The sequence below is a fragment of the Molothrus ater genome, chromosome Z, assembly GCF_012460135.2.
Source record: "Molothrus ater isolate BHLD 08-10-18 breed brown headed cowbird chromosome Z, BPBGC_Mater_1.1, whole genome shotgun sequence".
NCBI lineage: Eukaryota > Metazoa > Chordata > Aves > Passeriformes > Icteridae > Molothrus > Molothrus ater.
This window is the reverse complement of record NC_050511.2, coordinates 61,171,376-61,194,433: the sequence shown is the minus strand read 5'-3', so window position 1 is coordinate 61,194,433 and position 23,058 is coordinate 61,171,376. Positions and strand designations below refer to the sequence as shown.

The 23,058-nt window shown below is 35.3% G+C and overlaps 1 protein-coding gene across 1 annotated transcript in view; it reads left to right on the top strand.

Annotated features, from left to right (window-relative positions):
* KIAA0825 (KIAA0825 ortholog) overlaps positions 1–23,058 on the top strand; it is a 232,646-nt gene that overhangs the window by 38,780 nt on the left and 170,808 nt on the right. Inside the window, exons 3-4 of the mRNA XM_036402547.2 lie at positions 3,269–3,437; positions 8,726–9,395. Coding sequence (XP_036258440.1) covers positions 3,269–3,437; positions 8,726–9,395 — 839 coding nt within the window. The remainder of the gene's footprint in view (positions 1–3,268; positions 3,438–8,725; positions 9,396–23,058) is intronic.

The window sequence follows — 23,058 nt, the reverse complement described above, 5'->3', positions numbered from 1 at the left end:
AGTTACCAGGTGCTATTTTGCTCCTGTAGTATGTCAGTTTCAGAAATTGAAAGAGTTTAAAATAAGATGGACAGCAGCTGATGTGACTTTTAAATTAAAAAGAGTCCTTTTATTGCTAATATATTAGAGGTAGCATAGAATGTAACAATTTTCAAGGTACCATTGATCTTTGTAAGTGGTATGATAAGAGCAGCTCTATGTGATACAGTGATACAATTGAAATACAATCCATTTTTCATCAGATAGATTTATGCTTTTATTAGACCACAGAGAATGAACATAATAGTATACATCATATATATATTTAAAAATAAAACATTGTCTAAAAAATTATGAGGCAAGAGTGTATAAATCATTCAGCTGCTCATTTATTGCCTTCTAACTGAATAGGTTTTATAAAATTGTGTGACATGACAAATCAGATATGGTTTTTAGCTGTTGAATTACCTTCAGTAGTTTTGTGCTGTACCAATTCTATTTGGGGCTGTAACAACAGCAAAAAAGGGCCATCTGTGTGCAATTGTGTTATATGCAAATTTGAATGTAGTAAGTGGTTCATTCATTTACTGTTATGTAATGGAACTCTTATTACACTTGAATGTTAAGTTTATTTTTACAGCAGTTTATAGAAGCAGGTGAATATGAACTCTCAAAATGATCATCATTGCTGGCCAGTTTTGGCTACAGGGGTAATCTCAAGGTTATTCTCAAGTGTGAAGTTGTATTAATCAGGTTGGCCTTTTGTCTTCATTCTTTCCTTTCACAGTTACTTTGACTTTTACTGCTCATCAAAACTGAGTATTTGGATTATTTTTCCGACTTGATGGTTTAAGAATTACTAACATTTCACTTGTTAGCAATTCACAGAACTAAACTTGCAGCTTATGTTTAATACTTCTAAGCAGGAAGTACAGTACAGCGCTTGAAACCAAGCCTATTGTTCATAACTTGAAGTGATTGCTAAGCATGAGATCCCTTCAGCAGTTGATTTTTATTTCTGTATTCAGTTTTTTCTTCAGTGAGTGCTACCTTTTAGTTGTGATAAAGCAACAAGATTTTGTGAGACTGTAGGACAGTAGGAGATATTCTATGTCTTCATCAACAGAACAATTGCTTAGAATTCAACACAATTATTTAATAATAATTGTATCTCTGCAGGTTCCAAAAAAAAGGTTGAGTCATCTGTGGACAAAAAATTTATTGAGGATCATTAAATTTGCAGGTCCATAGTATGTATATCATGTCAGTTGACATCATCTGGATTAGTGCCTCAGTATGTTCAATGAAGGAGTGAATTTGCTCTGAACTTGAAAAAAGTACATTTGCACTTAATTAAAAAATACTACTGGTAAAAAAGGAATCTAGCACTTTATATGGCTTTAAAAAAATTGTACTTTTAAGAAAATTAATGAAATACATTAAGCATATTTTTCACATCAAAATTACATTTTTGTTTGCAGTTGCTGAAGCTTTAGGAAATTTCTTTTCTAAGCCAGGAAATCAAAGACTCATTCTACCTACACTGGTATGAAATTATAAAGTTTTTGACACCAGCCTAGGTGATGAGAATGATTATAATAATATTTAACAGAATAATTTTTTTAACTTAAAACGCTTGTTCTCTAAACTCAGATAATAGACTATTTTTTTAAGATAACCAAATTCCTAAGTATTTAATTAATATAATTCATGTAAAGAAGTAAGTAACTATAATTAACCATGTTCTTGTATTACTGAGTGTTGACAAAATTCTTAGCAAGATGCAGCAGTGTTTTTGAAACCCTGTGTACCTACAGTATTCTGTATGCTGTAAATAAACAGGATGAAAATATGTTTATTCAATCAAAAACAGCTTTAGTCCTAATTAAATGTGTATTTTGGGAGGATAAAAGGATTAATTAAAATGAACATAGTTATCATGATTTATACTTGTGTGGAAGGTAAGGAGCAGGGGAATGGTACTGAAATCTATCCATTTAATCCCCTTATTAGTATTGGGACCAATTGCCAAAATGTCTGGTCTTGAGAAGGCTGTAGTTTATTCAAAGCTTGTAGTTTATTAACTTGGTCACAGATTCATATGTCAAAGATAAATGTAAAACTTCACTCATAATAGTAGTAGATTGGCAGAGATTTAACACTAGTAGTGTCTTTTATAATGCACAATGCTGTAATGTATTTGGTTATGTTTGAGATACATCAGCACACCACAATAAGAGTCTTTGATAGTGTCCCAGGAGCCAAGGTGTATGAAGAAGGCATTTAGTTTCATAGTCCTGAGAAGAGGTTTCACTAACTAAAAAGATACTTGCCAATCTTTTGTCAAGTTTAGGATTGGAAGTCATGGCTGGGCTATTAAACCCAGTTTTGCCAGGATCTAAATTCTATTTTTCTAGCTGAAACTGTATGAAATATTAAGCATCACTTTTGAAAAAAAAAGTAGAAATGAAATACCAAAAAGGTGTTTTTGCAGGAAAATAAATAGAGTTATATTGTTTTGGATTTTTTTGTTTTCTTTTGTTTTCACTTAAGTGTCCACACAAGTAGAAATAAAATAATTCTGGATGTTCAGTTGTTCTTGTGATCTTTGTAAATGAAATCACTGTAGGAACGTAACCAACACATCTGGTTTCATAAAAAGAGTTATGATTTTAGATGAATGTTAAGGAGTGGATCAGCTCCTTGAAAACAAAGTCTCTTTTCTTTCAAATATTCTAATGACAAAACAAGAAAGAAAAGATCTGCTTTCTCAGCACAACTGGCTCTGAAATTCTTTTCAACATTTTCTGTGATGTCAGTGGATCTTTAAGAAGTTATTAATATATCTTATGTTTTATAAAACAACTGCTGATTGCTAAAGGAGCAAAATTACACATTCACCTTTGAATGCAGTACTTGATTCAGTTTATAGTCTCTGCTTTAGCTAATTAAGCACCAAGGACCAGATATTAGGTTGGCTAATGTCTTGTTCATTAACTACTTTATTAAAATGAATAAGATTGTTTGAAGGTGAAGCCATACATACTCTGGCTGAGGATGGTACAATCTGGCCTGAAGGAAAGTTTTTTTAGCTCTAGCTCAACAGTACTTAAGTGTTAATTGTTAATTCTGCAGATTCAGGTCCTATTTTGTGAGGGTATCTTAATCTGTGAATAAGAAGGACTAGAGTTACCTTAAATTTAAGTAGTTTTTCTTTTTAAAATATGGCATGTATAAAATACTTTTGTCTCCAAATAATGTAGAAAAATCCTGTGATTTTTTTTTTTAGCATAGAAAAGTGTCTTAAGGACCTGCAACTGGACGTAAATGAAATATGTACTGATGAAGTACTACAAAGCACAACTGACTGCATTCAGTGGCTAAATAACTGCAATTTTAGTTCTCTCAGACCTTCTTCTACAGACCATGGAGAGCTGCTGGAGTTCCTTAAGACCCTGGTAAAAATTGTTTATTAAAAACTTTATTGTTGAAAAGTTGATTGTACAATTGGCAGTGGGGAGGTGGGTGGATGAGTTCAATTCGTTTTCTCATTTCAGCCTTTACTGTTGTGAGGATAGTTCATAAATCCATGCCTGCAGCAGGGTGTTATGTTTCCTTTTGATCATGCCTTAAATAGACAAACTTGGAACAAAATCTTTTCACAGATGCTACCATATGTTCAGCACTGCTTGGATTGTTTTATAAAACACATGTTGGTAAAAAAAACATTGGAAGTTACTGTCTATACTGAGGCTGTTAGTGTTACTGCATGTTCTTCACTTTTTTCAGTATGAATTTAACTCATCTAATGTATGTTATTGTTCTTTATGCATTATTTAAGCATAAACTTCCTACCTGCTGTGTGGCCAAAGAGGTAGGTGATAGATGCCCCATCCCTGTAAATGTTCAAGGCCAAGTACTACTGAGCTCTGAGCAGCCTTATCTGGTTGAAGATGTCCCTGTTCATTGTAGGAGGATTGTACTAAACAAGCTTTAAAAAAGTCATTTCCAATCCAAATGATTCTGTGTTTCCCAGTGAGAAATGTGGGAGCTACATTCTTTGTTCTACCAAGTTATATGACTAGATGCAACCAGAAATCAAATTTCACTTCAATGAAATTGAAGAGTATTAGAGAGTATTTTTATCCAAAATTTTTATTGAAAGCTTGCATTTTGTTATACACGTGGAAATGGAAGTCTGGAAAATTGAATTGGCAAGATAAGTAAAGGTTTATCCCTCAGTAAAGGATGGTTTCAAATTTATATATAAATTATATGTGTGCATTTGATATGATACATGTATATGAAATCAAAACACATAAACAGTATCCAGTGATTATTCTTTGTCACTTCCGTGTCATGGTTGTAGACCATGAACAACTTTAGGCTAAGATTAACTGCAATGGAAGAGAGCAGGAATGTACAGAAGGGGAATTTAGAGAAGGGAAGTGTTTTCTCTGGCTAGAGCACAAGCTTGATAAAATCAATGGTTGATTAAATCAATCATTTTTTTTAACTCATAAGACTCTTGTTGCTCTTTCACCATTGATTCCACTGGATATTGATCTGTATCAAATGAGGAAGTTACTTTTTAGAGGTGCCAAGTCTTTAATGTTCATGTGGTGAAGAGTGATTTTGTTCTTTTCTGGCAAAGTTGATCAGTATGAATGTTGCTGTTAAAAATCATCCCATACAAGGATGTCAGAGGCTGCCACATGTCATACTTGATCTAGATGAAATTGGAGAATCCCAGAAAAAGCTGACTATGAAGTTCTTGCTTTCAGGAGTCTTTTGTTATTCCTCTTAGTCCACTTAGATCCTTATTGTATTCCCTCAGAATGTGGCATGGCACTGATGACTTTCTTGGGTCCATTCCCTGCTTGCTTCCTTCTTCAAGGTCTATTCAAGCCATATGCCTGAACACCAGGTGGCGGCATTTGTTTGGAAAACAAAAAAATGTCCCCATCTTACATAAGCTGTGCTTTCCAGCTCTCCAGCTTCCCGGGAGCTTACTAACTGCATGACAGTCTTGCTGTGAGCTGTAGTATCCAGTTAAGCCTTGAGAATGGCTCTGTGGCAGGCTGCTAAACAGACAGCAAAGCGAGAAGCCTGGACATCTCAATTCTGCAGTTTATCATGAAAACAGTTTTGGAGCTCAGTAACTTTAACATCACTATTTCCAGGCTTATGGCTTCTTAGATAATCCAGCCTGTTGTGTAGATGGGATTACAGATGAAAAATGTATCTGTACTGTCTGTATCTGTAGTACTGACTGTACTACAGTCTGTCTGTAAGAAGCTACTTTCATTTGCAGTCAACTATTTTCAATAATATTCAGGATTAATGAGATTATTATGAACGGACCTTTCTTAAATATATATCTATCCATTTCTTTCTTAAATATATATCTATCCATTGAACTGATTAGATAATTTCTTCTTGCATGCTTTTAATTAAGTATATGTAATTCATATTCAGTAAAAGGAACCTTCTTTCTACTTCAGGACAACATCCTTATTCATTGTTATTATTTATTATGTGTATTTATTTTGTTAGGAATTTTGTGTAAAGCTGCTGGGACAATTGAAAAACAGTACAAAGTTCGTTTTGGGCTTTGCCTGGGGTGCTATATTTAGGTTTATTGTTATTATCATAAGTTTGTAAATTTTTATTTACAAACTTATAAACAAAATACTGAGAATTTCTTCATAAAGCCTGAACATGTTAATTATGTGAAATGTTGTCATTCTGTGTACTGTCTTGTAACTCAATATTTAAAAGATGAATATATGCACTAACACATTGTCATTAAACTCTGTTCCTGATAAAATAATGGCAGATTCTTTTTTTAATCAAGTCTTCATCTTACTGTACTTGTTTATTGATATGGTAGATAGTTGTGCATATTACGCTGTAATCTGGTTGGTAAACTGCAACTGATTTTCTGCATGTTATTGTTATCACTAACTTTCTGTGCTAAAAAGGGAACTTTTTATGCTTCTCCAAAATGTTTGGATACTAATTTTGGATCTTTTTCTCTTGAATAGTGCTGGCAACATCTTTTGCAATGTTTTTATGGTTAATTTTTAAATTAAAAAGCATACATCGATATAGGCAATGTGTGAAGACTCTTGATAACACTTTCTAGAGCTTCAAAGTTCACTTCAGGTACTCTTTCTGAGTATCCCTACATCTAAAATAGCATCTGCAAGCTCCTATTTTTAATGCTGTAGTTTAAATTGCAAAGGGCTTGAAACAGTCCTTGGATATATAAAAATATTTCTGCTTTGCCTTAAAAAGCAACAGTAAGGACTTGCTTGGAAAATCATTTGGATTCACCATTGAAGGCATCAGGTGCATGCACTGTTTTGATAGCTTCTTTTGCTTTGTACATTTCAGAATGTAGTATTTGAGCATGATTCATAAAACCCCCAACATTTAAAGTCCAGAAGTCTACTTGCCAAGAGACAATCTTTCAACACAGTAGTTAATAATCAGGGCTTCAGTTTACACTTTGAAACACATTTTTCTTTGGGGCCACTAAACTTTATAGAATAGTTTAGCAGATAATAAAAGACAATGGGGTCAGTATTATGCATTTTGATATATATGACTTAAGATTTGAACCAGTTGCACATATTTCTTTTACATGCACATATTTTGTAGGATGATATTCAACTGATAATTTCCTTTATTATTCTGTCTTCCACATCTTTCCTGCTTGTTAAGTATGAAGAATTAATAAGAATTATTTTGAAATAAAGATCTAAAATGGAAGAAAAATAGGTAGTCTGTTATTTTTAAGACTTTCTTTATAAGAGGCAATCATGCTCCCAGTTTGTTTTCAGAATTAGGTACTGTAGTGAAAGTGAGGGTTTTTTTCAAGAAACTCTGGTCAGAGTAGAGGGCAACAAGAAGGTTGAACCCTCTAAGGTATGTAACAGGTTTGAAACATCCAGAACAAAGAATAGGAGTTCTGAATTTAAAATTTTTTGTCACTCTAAAGCATACTTACCTATTGATAAAATCTTGCTACAGAGGAAAGATTTAGTATTTGGCATTCCAAAATGGTTATGTTTATGCAATACCACACTCAAACTTGAATAATTTACCTGCCCTTCAAAATGGGAATGGAAATAAAACTAATATTTTCTTCAAATATTTTAAGTTAAATAAATCAGCAATGCTGAAGGTGGAAGGTAGAAAAGGTTTCTTTACCAGCCTTACTTTATAGGATGGAGAATGACTTGGAAACTGTGCTGATTTCTAGTGTTTAGTACAGGGCTATGTTTTGCTTTTGTGCTGAACACACAGCACAACATAGAGGTTTTTCTATTATTGCCAAGCAGGGCTTACACAGAGCCTTTCTGCTGTTCATACTGTGACACTGGTGAGGAAGTTGGGGGTGCATGGGAGGGTGGGAGGACACACAGCCAGGACAGGTGACCCAAACTGACCAAAGAGATATTCCAGACCATGTGGCATCAGACTCCATATATAAAGTATGGGGAAGAAAGAAAACAGGTATGTCTGAAGTGATGACCTGGTGATGAGTGATGCTGTCCTGATAATGGCTGAACACCTGCCTGCCATTGTAAGCAGTGAATTAATTCCTTGTTTTGCTTTGCTTGTTAATCTGCCTGTCTCTCAACCGAGGAGTTTTGTGGCTTTTACCCTTCCAGTTCTCTCTTCAGTCCTGCTGGTACAGGAGTAAGCAAGTGGCTGCCTGGGGCTTGGTTGCTGGCTGGGGTGGAACTATAACAGATAAAGGACAGACTGGAATGAACTCCCCTGAGGTGGCTTGCCACAATGCTTTTGTCTGTTGGAGGGAATCAATGGGAGATGAAGGAGCAAGTGAGAGGGCTTCTAGATTCTCATCCACTTAAGGCTTTCTTACTGAAACTAAGAAAATCAAGAATACCACCAATTCCACTCATTTTTCTTGTGATGGTAGTATTGAGCTGTGACAAGAGGAGCTGCTATTTGCTGCATGACCTCTTGAAGCTGAAGCAGCTCTAAGGTCAGAGATCCTTGCCCTGGACTGAGAGAGAGCTCTTCAGACTTGAATGAAGAAGGAGCAGCAGCCATGTGATTTCACTTGCTTTGTTAACTGACTGCCTTCTCCAACCCATACAGCACAGATCTACATGGAGGTCACTAATATATCAGTCTGCATCTTGGTTTGATGGGTTACGCAGCTTCTTATTCCTCTGTCCTGTGTCATCTAAGACTCTTTAATTCTTGACAAGTTTTCAATTTTACATCTTTAAGTGACTCCTGGGATGACTTTTTTATCATTAGAATGGTCTTTTTGATGATTGCCTGTTGAGCCATAGAAGGTGACCATTTTATAAATTCCTTGCTTGGTTTTATGAGAAAAACCAGTCATTATCTGTGTAAATCTTAAGTAATTTTTTCATACCGCTTTCTTTAAAAGATGCTGTGACAACAAAAATGCTGCCAAGGGTTTCCTTTGAACTGTGGTCTAGAATTGATTGAGAAAAGAGGTTGGGGATGTAAGAAAGATGAGAAGATGAGTGTGAGTTATTGGCAGAGGTAGACAAGAAAATCATTTCATGTATAAATCCTGTTTTCCACAGATTTCATGATTTCTGTTGCTGACATATCTTACTTGCTGTTAAGATAATTAGTATAGGAAACTGGTTTTAGTCTAATATGAAGCTGTTCATTTAATGAACTGTAATTAAAAAAATTTCTAAAGTACTGTCTGATTTACCTTTGTTAGCAAAGCTTGTTGAAGAATGAGAAGAATCAAGAAGAAATGGTACTTCACTTCCTTCTGGATCTGTCTAGTCAGTGTGGTGTCTCATTTCCCTGTACTGCAAGTGGGACGTCTTTTGAGTTAACATCTTCGCTTCATACAATTCAGGATGATTCAGCTGTGGATGTGAAATCTCTTTGGGACGATGTGAGATTGCATCTTCGACAATTTTTAGTAAATAGACTGCAAAGTCAAGAAGAAACAAACACTAATGCTTCTCAACAACAAATGGAGTTTAAAACTCGGTGTGTACAGCAGCTTTTGTTTCTTTATCCCAAATCAGAAGTCTTAATGAGGTATCAAAATATGCAGAACAAACTGGTTAGTGATCTTTTACAAAACAGTATTTTGTCTAGTTGTGGTGAAACAAATTTTGATAAGGTGGTTCATGGTTACCAAAGTTCCATACCCAGATTGTGCACAATGATAAAAGAGGATTTGCATATATTAAGTGGAACAATTGGTCCATCTTCGTTATTAAAGTTTATTAATGAAACTTACCTGGATACCATCACTGAAGAAATGACAGTTCTTCTTGAAAGACTTTGTGAACTGCAGTTCAAAGAAAATGCTCTACACATAGTTAAAGCAAACAAGATTTCAAAGAAGCATGGAGGAAGAGTTCACACTGTGGGTTAGTAGTCTTATTTTATGTTCTTTGTAGTTAGGTGTTATTTTAATTATGCTATTTTTTTAATATATACTTGATTATTTTCTGTGAAGAGAGAGACCTGAAATTAGTAATTACAGCTTTATGTTTAAAACACATTACCGCAGTTGAACTCTAGACTGCGTCAGAATTGTGGTGCAAAAGTAAGAGAGAGTAACTTATGTAATTAAACAAAATCCTATTATAATCCATTGGATAACACTGTCATGTCATAGTAATTTTTTTCAGCCTGTTTTATTCCAGCTACTGAAATATGTACCAGAATAAGAACTATTTAATCCAGATTTATATAAACACAAACTGTTGAGTCTTCCACTCCCACTTTTTTTTTTAATTGTCAGACATTTAAAGGAGATTATAGGAAAGACAGTACAGTAATGTGTCCATAAAACACATAGCGATTCACACATCAGAGCTGACCCAAAAGATTATTATGCAGATTCTAATTCTGAAACTAAGAAACAAACAGAAAACCCATTTACATTTTCTAGTCTTGTGAAAATACAGTAGGTTCAAGTTAATACTGCCTGGTCATTTTTTCTTGTTCCAAGAAATGTCAAGAGGAAAAAGAGTCTGTTGTTGATGTAGTGTTTTCTGTATTTTCTTCTTGCAGTTTTTAAGTCTGACATACTAATTTCCAAAGGGAAGAACCAATGCTTTGGAAAAAAAATAATACAGAATCAAAACTTCCATAACATTATTGCACAATTGTGTGTAATTGCTTTTTCAGTGCAGTGTTTGGAGCACACCTCTGTGCAGGAGCTGTTTGTTTAAAGCATAGCTTTCCATGAAGTGATTTGAAGACAAAAAATATTGAAAGTTTAGAGTCATGTGAAAAATACAGAAACAGAAGGTCTTGAATTGTGCAGCATAAAGAAAGGATTAGTGAGGTGATGATTTGTCAGGTCTACACAGAAGAAAATCACATACTTCTGAGTTTTAAAGTCAGCGTATGTCTTAGTCAACTAAAAATTCCAGTGGAAGAAATGCAAAGATTATTTTCAACAGGAACTGAAATATGGAGGAATACTGGAACGTGTGAAAGACAAGGAAGAAGGCATGCAGATGAATAGAAAGGATGAGAAGTTCAGTGTTGGTGGGAAACAATGAAAAGAAGTAGTGTCAGAGTACTGTTGAGATATAGAATAACAAGAAATGTGTTTTTGAATTACATGGTGAGATGTGAGTCAGTGAAAGGATTAGCTGACAAAAAAAATTGCCTGCAGTGAACAGAAGTTTGTAACTTAATTTTTCTTTCAGTCTTAAAAAAGCTCATGAAGATGGGGAAGTTCATCTCCATTTTACATCTAAAACGTGGAGTTTAAAGTGCTCACAAACATGTCTCTCTGAAAAAATCATACTTTAACTCTGTATTATAAGATGGAAGAAAACAGTCATTCAGTCTATTAATAGAGTACTTCCTCTGCCTACATTTTTTTGGCCACAGGATATGACTTTGCATGTTTTTGTGCCAATACATCTATCAGTACAGATTTCCAGTGCACATTTCTTTTACATGGTCAAAAACACAGAGGAAGGTGAAAACAAACAGTAAATTTTAGGTCTTGCTTGCTTGCTTTAAAACTTTAAAACATTTTCTGCAATTAATTAAAATATAATTTCTAATTTCATAAATATTAGATCAGATTTTAATTTTTATTGAAAATTCATTAAATGTCAGATTTCAGATGCAGCAGCTGTCTCCTTAACACCCATAAAATGTGTTTAGAATTGCTGTTCATTAATATAATTTAAGTCTCAAGATTACTTTCTTCACAGGGGCTGTCATAGTCATGTCTTCATGTTATTTTACTTCAAGAAATTAGTATGGGAAGTAGGTATTGATTTGCCTACTGGTTTTCTACTATTCTTACTAGTTTTCTGCAGAAAACTCCTCATACACACTTCAGCCAGGGAAGCCATAAGGCACCAGCAGTGAAATCAGAAATCAGGCTAAAACAAAATATGTGGTCAGAATTGTGAAGTTTTGAGTGTGATTTCAGTTTTTTTTTTATTTTCTGGATGTGTCATAGCCTATTTGGTAGTATTCATCAATTCAAGCAAAAGGTATCCTTGTATCATAAGTAAAACAGTTATTGCTGTGTAACTTATTCATATATGAGCTTGTATGTGAAGAGTCTTTTTTGGAAAGAGATTTCTCTCCTGTAAATATATGAATATACTACATTTGTACCACACGAAGTTATATAAAGGCATTTTTTTCCTTTAGAATTAAAATGTTCACAAGGCAGTTCACAGTGAAATAACTATTTGGGAAATATTTTAAGAGATTTGTAATGGTGGACAAGTTCTTAATGTCAAGTGACTTTTCCTGCTTGGAACTCTTAAATTCTGGTACTTTGTTGCCCTCCCACAAATTAGAGTGGAAATTTATTTTTCCCAACCTAACATAGGCTAGGTTAAAAGACAGCTTTAATAGATTATCTTGAGAGTGATACCCAGTTTGCCAAGTATTAAAAGAACCTCATGCATAAATATAGAGGGAAGGACAGAAAGAGAAGGTTTTTTCTTAGCTGAGAGACAGATGTGTGTCTTATTTTTTGATGTATGTTGCTTCTGCCCTTTGGGAGCCCTCAAACCAACACATTTCAGAATATCAGAATAATTTAATCTAGGACATTCAGTTGGGACTGTTATCCCAGAGGTGATAGAAGGGTTTGTGTTTGCTTAGTCCATCCTCAGGGTAATGTGGTTTTTATTTTATATTTGTTGTGGGTTTTTTTCATAAGAACTGCTGTAATTGATCCTACTATACAGCATAGGGAAAAAAATAACAGAAAATGATAAAGCAGTGCCAAAACCTCAGAAAACTTTTTATAGACAACCTATTTCTTTTGGCAAAATAGAGGTAGTCTATAACAAGCTTTAACAGAGTTATCTTTAAAATATTCCATATATAATAATCTATTTGTGCAGTAAAGAATTAACATTTTTCTTTTCATTCTGTGCTAGAGCAATTATTTGTGAAATACTATAAAGAGTTTATTTCCATTTATCAGTACCTAGGAAGTGTGTGGCTTGACAGAGAAGCTGTCAAAATGGCATGTGAAAAGAGGCAAATTCTGGAACTTAGGATCTTGGATTGCCAGCTCTAGTGGAAGCCAGTGGTTTTATGTTACAGCTTGATCCTCTTACCTGTTACATTTGTGCCTCTTATTACCTTTATAACGGTGCAGAATTCAGCCAATAGTATTTGGGCTGTTCCTGCACAAGGTTTTTATATAACATTAATTATAATTTCTCTGTGTACTCTCAGAACATAGTGTTTCCAGCTTGCTAGAATAATGTGCAAGGAATGTTTCCCAACCCACTCCCTCAAGTTTTTTTGTTATTAATGGGATTTTGTTGTTTCAGACTTTCTATTGTATTAATCATTTGCATCCTTCTAAAGTTTATGTAATGTTGTGGTATTTAAGTGTGATTTAAATTATTATATTTTAAATCTATTATCTTTAGATGTTCATGAGTTCCTACAGAATACATTGTGTTTGTGAAACACCTAAAATGAATATGGCGTATAGCTAATCTTGAACAGAAGGACTCAGTACCATGTACAGAAGCTGCATTTGTGCAGTGGAGATGAGAACAAGAAGAGAAACAGGCTCTGGAGTAACTTGTTGAAGTGAAGACAACTTTGGAATGTTATATTAAAGTACTTGGTATGAAACACCTCTTTTAAGCTCACTTATACGTACATATTCCCAGCAATTTGCTGAAGAGCTAACTTGAGATATGAGTTTTGGGCTTTGCACATTTAACTTCAATTTGATTTCTCTACTATTTTTATGTGCATATGGTTTTATTCCCCCTCGTTTAAAATTTCCTCTTTTTGAAATTAAGAGCTTTAGTTTCAGATTTGTTTTTTTCCTTCTATATTATTTGCATACACTTGGTTTGCGATCTCAATAGCCACCATTATGGCCTAAAACAAGTCTTCTATGATTTTTGTCTTTTCTCTCAAAAATATACCTCAAATAGTATTAATACTTGCCGGTTTAACAACTGCATGATTAAAAATACACCAACTGTTCACATCTAGGAATAATTTCAGTTCAATAGCTTTAATGTAATTCATCCTCCATTTACATCTGGAAATTGAAGAGTTCCAAACTTGGATTAATGCAGTTAAATATTTATATCTTTGTAACTGTTTTGGTATTTCTGTAAAGATGAGAATTTATTGCAGATAATTTACAGTATTTGTGCTGTGGTTACAGTTGGTTTTCCACCATGTTTTCTTGCCCATAGTCCACTGTCTGTTTTTTAACAAGTATGAGGGTAAAAGGGGAAAGTGTTTTAGTCACTTGACTTGCTACTGTTCAGTCCTGAAAGTCCTGTTGCATCTTTCTTAGGTGTTGAGAAGGCACATAATACAAAGTAATCCATATGGATTACAGATGATAATATCCAGTATGGCATCCTGCTTCTGCGGATGAAATTCACTCTGTTGTCCAAATCTTTTGACTAGTATAAGCTAGCTTTCAGTTAAATGTCTAATGCATCCCTAAGGCCACATGTTTAGAATTGCAAAGTTTGCAATCTTAATTATGGAAGTTATTTGAAGTTGGCTTTTTTTTCATAAATTTTAACTTCAGGGTATTCAAAGACCCACATGACTACTCTAGTGACTTCTAGACACTATAAAGAGAAAAATAAGAGAGTTACAATAAAAACTGTAACTTCATCCTCTTTGCTTCCTTGCACGTCCCTCTTCTTGTTTTTCCTTACTTCAGGACACCTGCAACATCCTGTTCATCCTCTCCTGTGGACATGATTGTTTTGCTTCTGTTTATGCATGACCAGCAGTTTCTTTATGTGCTTCCATTGTATTGCTGCCTGCCTGGCATATCTTTTTGTCTTTTATTTCTGACCTCTCTGTCCCATTGCAGAGTGCCTGGCAACATAACTTCTGTAGGAACAGGGCTTTAAGAACCTATATAAAACAAGGCACAGAAAGAATGGTGCCTTTGTGCAAGTCACCATTGAAACTGCTGACCCCTTGAGCTGCTCTGCACGTATATTTACAGAATTGTAAGGTTGGAAGTGACCCGAATAATCATCTACTTCCAGCTCCCCTGTTGTGGGCAGGAACACCTTCCACTAGACCAGGTTGCTCAAAGTCCCATCCAACCTGACCTTGAACATTTCCAGGGATGGGGCATCCCTAGCTTCTCTGGGCAACCTGTTGCAGCGCCTCATCACTCTCACAATCAAGAATTTCATCCTAATATCTAATGTAAAGCTACCCTCTTTCAATTTGAAGCTATTTCCCATTGTCCTGAAAGGCACATGGTTTCATTCTTGGTAATTTTTTTTTCAAAATGTTTTCACAATTAGTGAGTACCAGCTACTTGCCTTCCTTTGTGTTTTCACAGCATAACTGCATTTTCTTCCTCAGAATGAACAGAGCATTTAACTCACAGTGCTCTGTAATAAATTCATTCTCCTCCCAAGTGTAAAAGATGAAGACTGATTTACTCTATAGTCTGATATATTGTGAATTTTCAGAAGTCAATTTGACATTTATATACTGTAGTTTTCTCTTTAGTAATAAAAAATGACAAAATCTGAGGGATAATTATGATGGAAGTCTCTCTTTTACTTCAGAATATGGGCCTGCATGAAGAAGACTTTGTAGGACTACAGCAGATTAGAGGACACTTTAAAAATGTCTTTAAAATAGGCTTCTGTACAACTGATTCAATGAAAGTTGTTGCAGGAGTCTTTTCAATATGTGCATCTACTATCATTACTCACAAGTCAATGAGATGGTCTTGACTGATTTTGCCAAGATGGAGAACCCCTTCTGTCATAAAATTGTACAGTAAAAGGTCAAAATAATTTTAGTCACAATAGTTTGTTTTGAAAAATAATATAGGTGTTTAAATTAGAGGGGAGTGTCATGCCCCCAAGATGGTTGTAACATGCCAAATTAGGATATTAATGTCCTTTTCACTGAGGCTTAGTCTTACAATTTTAAAAAACCCCTCTCTTCAATTAAGGGGCTGCTGTATCTACTGAGTTTTTGAAAAACAGAGGTTTCAGTCATTTTATAGTACTTTTTACTACATTTACTGAACAGAGCAAGGCAATGGGTTTATTCCAGTCCATCTGACCTGGAGAGAATAAGGATGGTTAAAACCCAGTCCAACTTCATAATTAGAAATCTAGCACATAGTGCCCATAAATATTGTGGACTGTCTGAAATTAGATCAGTTACTGGTCTCAGATTTTCTAGAAGAGTTTACTTTGCCTAGAGTAGATTCACACACTGATTATCCTCTGGCTAAGAGCCAGATCTTCGTCCTCTAGCACACAGGACACTGTACTGACTTTCTGTTCATGTGCTGGGAAATTCCAGCAAGTTCTGTAACACAGAAATTACATGTTCTGTTATGCACCGTGCTATCAGCTCATGTGTAAAGAAGTGTTTTAATTGTGTAATCTCCGCTCAGTGAGTAGGAACATGTATCTGTACTGACAAATGTGATTAATCCTGCTTTTGTATATTAGTCTTTCTACAAAATACTTGTTTACAAATTAGGAATTTTGAAACATTTTTCTAGAACTTTTTAAATGGCAGTGTCTGCCCTCTTTGCTGTCTGCCTAGACTTATTTTTAATTTTTATGTTCCTTGGAAAAATAATCATGAGAACTTTGTGGTGACTTTACAACTAGGGTTTTGAAATACAAAGGCACAGGAAGCAAAAATAAGAATATCGGCCCCAGCCGTAATTTTTTATATTATTTGAACAAATTACAACTGGCTGTGTTATATCTTGGAGTAAGAGAAGCAGAAGTGACACAGACACTTAAATCTATTTTTAAAGGAAATACTAGTATCTAATATCATGCATATTCCTTCCTACAAAAAGGAATGATCAACACATGATAGAAATTACTGATTAGTTGAAGGTTCCTAGCAATCTAATTTGAGTAGAGTATTCCAATGTAATGAACCAATCTGTGAGAGACCTAACCTCTGTGAATGTTGAAAATTGAAATTCAGCTAGCAGAAATTTTTACATTTGCAGGCATTAAAGAAATGTAAGCCAGATTAAAATAAATATGTTGATTACTGTGTTTTCAAATACATATTAGAACTGCCTTTTATCAGCCAAGTGTTACAAAATGGTTTGCAGAGCAACACATGCAAGTCCTGTCAAAAGTTAGAATTAATGAGAAGGTTTGACAGACCTGGAAGTCCTTAATTTATCTTTCAGTAAAGACTGAGGAAGATCAACTTTTAGAGTTCTTCAAGGACTCCTGTTTCAATGTAGGTGCTGTTTTCAGTTATTTTCAGCAGGTTTTCTTAATTTTTATGCTCTCTTAAAACATTCTACTTTGGTGTTTTCTGTATGTAAGTGTGAAGACTTCAGAGAATGTGATAACTCCCTCAGCCCACAGTGTAGGCAACAGAAATCAAAAAATGCATGTGGAATCAGTTTATGTCATTGGCAAGGCCCAAATATTGTTTCAGACCTCTGAGAAATATTACTAAGAGCATAATTTTGTCATAGGATAGTTCTTGCAGTTTTTGAAAAGGACTTTTTGGTAATAGTTACTACTTCAGAAGAAATTATTAATTGTAGAATAGCACCCAAAAACCCACTCTTAACTGCTAGAAACAACTGCAACTATTGTCTGTCTACAAGTTTTAAAGTCATTTTAGCTGAAGGAATGTTTAAAAAATGTCCGCTATTTCAGTATTTTGATAATTATCAAAAAAGTTATTGGATATCACATGCTTAATTCCTTAAATGGACCAGTCAGTTAATTAGTTCTAATTCAGAAATGAAATAATTTGTTTATGTTTGAATTGTTTAAAGTGTCACTGTCTACCCAGAATTGAAGTGTATGATAGGAATGTCTTGTAATTTATTAGAGGCTATGCATGCTTTTGAGAATTAAGGAGGAGGTTGAGTCTCTGGTTTCAGAGCAAACTGAGATAGGTATCTGTGTATGAAGTAATTTTCTTCAACATGTTTACAAGGCACTTCATCCTCAGAGTGCTTCAGGAAGTCTCTGTAGTCTGTTCCTCAGGGTTGTAAAGGAGCTATATGCTGTCAAGGAGTCAGATTTGTGAGATCATTTTGTTTAAGATAACAATATAAATTTGAAGTCAGAGTGTGATTCGATGTTCTTGTTTTCCATCCTGTGTTTCCAGCACTGGCCTATTCTTTCTTTGATCAATTGGTCAGTAAACACGATTTACAATTAAAGATTTCATTTTGGCAGACCTACCCATACAATGTTGACAAAGGACTTCAGTATTTGGTGGCAAACATCTAGCAACCTGATATGGAATCAACCTTCACTATGAGGTCAAAACTGATCTCATTTTACTGGGAAGACATTATGGAGCAGGTTTTAATAAATTTTAATCAATAAAATAAAAAACCACCTTAATTTTAATCAGTTGCATGTGTAGTGAATCTCTTTCAATACATTAGTGTAGTTTTCACTGATGTTGTTTAATAGCTGGCAGTGACATCTCTGTGACAGACACACTCAAGTAAATCTATGCAAATTTATGCATGCTTATCATGTTTATACATCAGTTGAGTTCCCTTACTTCACTGCATTTTTTTTGCCACATGCACAGTATGGATATATGGTATAAGCATTTATGAAAGTCATGTGGTAATGGAGGTATCTAATAAGAAAATGTTTACCATTTTTAGATCTGTGACCTTTTATTTTTTAAAGGCACAAAAAAATGCCAATGTGTAGTTTCTTTGTGAAGGCGGCTTTACCAGTTTATCCTGGAGCTCCTGGGTCTCACTGCAGCTAACAGGGAGCTGCAAAGCAAGATAGGTGTTTAAAAACCCTTAACAGCTCAGATAACAGTTTACATCACTAATAGTTCTTTCTAGGTCTGTCAGTTTCAATCAGCAGAGAACACATCTGATCAGTATATCTGATAAACTTGTCAATGCCTTTTTAAAACAGGATTCCCCAATCTATTCTATTCAACTCTACTCTCCTTTCCTTTTTCGCTATTTCAGGTAGAATCTTGATAAGACAGAGATACAAGCAGCTGTGTATAGCTAGCTCAGGCTACAACTAATTTGTGCAGAAAAAAATTAAATCAGGAGGTAAATTATTTCATGATTGCTCATTCCCAACAGAGTTGGGCATCATTCTGAAGAAAATATCAAATAATTGGTTTCAGACCATGTCAGACACATGCAATTCCCTTCTCTAATGGCTATGTGAGGTAGGACTAGGCCTCAGGGGTCATCAAAGAACTGAAAATAGCTTAGTGCCAGGCGCAGCAATAGAGAGAGAGAGAGCACATAGGAAATGAAGTGGCAATAAGTGCAATCTATAGGGGAAATGTGCTTCACTTGGAATTTAATGTATTGGCTTAGAATCTGGCAGTAAGCCATGCAACAATTGTTTACATTTCTGTCAGCATCTGCATCTGTTCTGCTTTGTAAATGGCACTTATCTTTGAGTGAGTAAATGGTGGAATCAATAACAACTGTTAAGGGATTTCCTTTTTTTTTTTTCATATTCCATAAAAATTCACGCTACAGACAATGTAGCCTTAGATTAATAAGAAACAGACATTAACAGGGTCAAAGGGATTTGTTTAGGAACATTTTATAGCTTCTTGGGTTTGCATTAATTGTATCCATGTGACTTGAATGTATCTTGTAACATATCCAAATTAAACTGTTTAAAAAATGCTAGCTTGCAGTAATGAAGATGATTTTTTATAATTATCGTAAGTACTGTGTATAGAAAACTACTGGCACTGTTTGTAATAATTTAGTTCCATGTAATACTGTGTATTACATCTGCTATGCAGAAATACTAAGTTGCTTTTTACAGTATAAGCAAGTTAACGATTATATCCAGCAATACCAATTATTTAAACCTAGCAGTTGCATTAAAAATTGTATACCAACACGCAGTTTGAGAAAACTGTGAACAGATGTCCATAAAAATGGAATATATCTTTACTAAATGCAAATGAAAGAATACTACAACTTATGTATAAGCTCTATTTAGGAGATAGTGTGCAGATGAACACAGTCAAAAATGCAAAGTTCTTATAATAGTTATGGCATCACTTAAAAGTTAATATCACTGAGATCTGGGGAACACATTATTGTTAATGGAATTTATGAATGTAACTCCCTGTGCATGGCTTTGAAAATTTACCTCTTGGAATGCCTCTATACACAATGACTGTCAGCAGCTAAGTTTGTTTTGCTTTATTAGGCTATTTCTTTCTGGATTTTAGCAAAATGGTAATTCCATTTATTATGTATGCAGGTTGTAGTTAGACTTTAAATTTAATATTGCACTTCTGATGTTTTTATTTTCTTCCTTATATAGCTTTATTGAATGAAATCCCTGATATTGCCTACTTGTGTCCATAGTAGAACAATATTGTGGATCTATCTTACATGAAATCAAGCCTTAGAAATTGGGGGCAGATGAATGATACTTAATGTATTGTGTATTGGGAAGGCATGTTATCGTATAATTGTTTAAGAGGGTTTTAGACCCTTGGTTCCTGCTGAGAGAAATCCCTGCTGTAATCACTGAAAAAACAGTCATCAGGTTGCTTTGCAAGGATTCCACCATGAGTCTCAGAAGTAGTTTAGCCATGTGGCTCTGCAGAGTAAGTTGTAAAGGCTAATTAATCTGAGAGCAACGTTGTCATAAAGTAGTTATTCTTTACCATTTAGAACCAGCTCACTTCTGATGCAGATATTTCTGTGCCACACTTTACTGTGTCAGATACCTGGAGGAGCTGAAATGATCAGAATTTGGCACTCATTTTTTGAGATGTTGTAAATTCAAAATTCTTTAAAACATTATATGTAACATGCTCATTAAAAAAAATATGAAGAGAAAATAATAACGAAAGTTACATTTAGCTTATGGGTCTCATTTATACATGTTTTCTTAGGCCTTTTGAGATTTTTAGTGCCTCCAGGCTGTAACCAAGGGAGTTGGAACACTTTTTTTAATGGTTTCAAGAGCTACAGATTTGAGGAAAGTATCATTTTTGAAACTTGCTATAAAATCACAAGTTGGCAGATATACGCAGGTCATGTAGATCTAGCTCAGCCTTATTTCTTATGCATCTTCCTTTTCAAAGATGAGGGAAAATCTTTAAAAGTGCTACGATAAAGGCAGATACCTTGCTACTGAATTTAAGTACTTAGGAGAAGGTCAGGTACAATAATCAAGTGCCTTATAGAATGTCTTTCACTTTATGTTGCTTGAAAAATGCTTTAATTAACTTATTAGCTGTCTTAGAATTCATATGGGCACCTCTCAACTTCATCACTGGTGAAGTGAAATTCTATGATACCATCTGTCCAGCTACATCCAGCCAAATGGTCTCTGGTAAAATGGACAGCTTTATTCTTCGACAAGGGTGGCATGTCCTTCAGATCTTAGGAAAATTTCTTCAGCTTCAATTCTGCTAAAATGAAAGGCCAAGCCTGAAAATATTACCCCTAGTTTCTCTGGTGTTGTATAACTGCATCAGCTGCCTTGGCACCAGCACACAAACCTTGCAAAAACTGTTAGACACCCTTCTTTTGGGCATTCTTTTTCTATTAGAAAAATAGAAACTCCCTCTAAGTAACATTGTTTGGGTTGACAAACTTCTGGTGCCTGTTTTTGGATAGTTGGGGTAGTAAATGAGCATGCTTGAAGAAATTAAATATAGGATCCTTTGAGTCCCCTCCACCTCTATGTGGTCGGAACTCAAGAGTACAGATTATCTAAATTGCATGGAAGTTTTGAGCTTATTCTTTTGCTTCATTCCAGTTTTGTGTAAGGAACCATCAAGATTTATTTACTTGCTACAAATAAATGCAGTGCAGGTTCATGTTAATTCAAGTAATCTTTTAATCTTCTCCCTCCTATCCCCCCAGAAAGACAGTTTCCCAGTTTTTCTGAGGTCTTTGTCTGAAAATTCAAGTTCCTTAAGAGCTATGCAACAAAGCCTTGTATGCATTAGTGAGCCGGAAGACCCCGACCAGCCTTTTCAGGGACCTACACCACAGCCTGCCCAGGAGATCTATTTCACCTGCACCTGAGTCCTCAGTCCCTGCTTGAACTACATCACAGATGTCCTGGTGTTCATCTACTGTTGATTCAATTTTCCTGCCATGAGCTTGAACCTGCCTTATCACCATGGTTCCACTGAGTGGTCACTGAACTCTTCCTGATTTGTGGTTACCTTCACCAGACCAGATTCAGACTCAAAAGGGTGAATTAGCTTCCTAACTTGACCTCAGATTTGTGTCATCACCATTAACTTAGCTGATGATCTGGACTGTTGGTTGAAACCTATCATGTCAGGATCTGCCTTACTTAGGATCTGCATGACTGGGCCCTGGCTGGCAAGGAGCCTGTCCTGCTGGCCATATTATCATGCCTGACTCCCTGTTCCTCAAGTAGCAGCCAGACTTCAGTGGTCCCTGACACTGTACTTGGTTTGAATCTTTTCTGTAGTAGCTTAAGGTAGCTCATTTTCCTGACTTAGGATATTTCTGCTAGCAGATTTGGCCTCCAGAGCAGTTTAGGAATTATCAGCATAGGCACTGGTTTTGTACAGCAGTATTGGTGTGATCCTTGTTTTGCAGAGACGGAAGCCCGGGGCTATGTTCAGGAGCTCAGAACCTTTTTCTACTCCTCTGTGTTTGTTTAGTCCTGATCTCAACTTTTTTGTTGAGCAATATTTGTAAATCAACTCATTCGCACATTGGCCAAGGCTTTAGCATGCACTTTACCTCTCTATAGCCTCTGTTCCAGCCTTACTGTCCCTTTTCAGAAATTATTCTCTCTAGGTATTGCTTTAGCAGAAAGCCAACATATCCTGTTGTTAGGAGGTACTATAGAGGACCTGTTTATGTTTGTCTGTGTCCAAAGATCCTGCTGCAGCTATTTCCTTGTACAGGGACTTCATGAATTAAAGTCAGGCATGCAGACAAAATCAAATTTAGAAGAATGATAGTAGTAAATTGCTGGTGGTTCAGGAAGGAAGCTGGTTTGTATCATGTAACTTTCTCCATTTCCTTTCTATCCTGCACTGTGACGGTGTGCACAAGGGTCTTAGGATGAGGGAAGAGACGAGGATCTGACTCCATGTTTCAGAAGGCTTGATTTATTATTTTATGATATATATTATATTAAAACTATACTAAAAGAATAGAAGAAAGGATTTCATCAGAAGGCTAGCTAAGAATAGAATAGGAAAGAATGATAACAAAGGCTTGTGGTTTGGACTCTCTGTCCGACCCAGCTGGGCTGTGATTGGCCATTAATTAGAAACATCACATATGCACCTGTTGCATTCCACAGCAGCGGATAATCATTGTTTACATTTTGTTCCTGAGGCCTCTCAGCTTCTCAGGAGGAAAAATCCTAAGGAATGGATTTTTCATAAAAGATGGCTGTGACACTGCAGTTAGACTGGAATGCTATTGCTTACTGATTCGCGGCTGGCTGAGATCAGCTTCATGGACTTTCAGCCACACTGTGTATTGTCCTCTGTGGATTGGATAGAATGCTAACAACAATTTCAGACAGTTTTCATAATGGAGGGGTGCACAGTGTCACCTGGCTA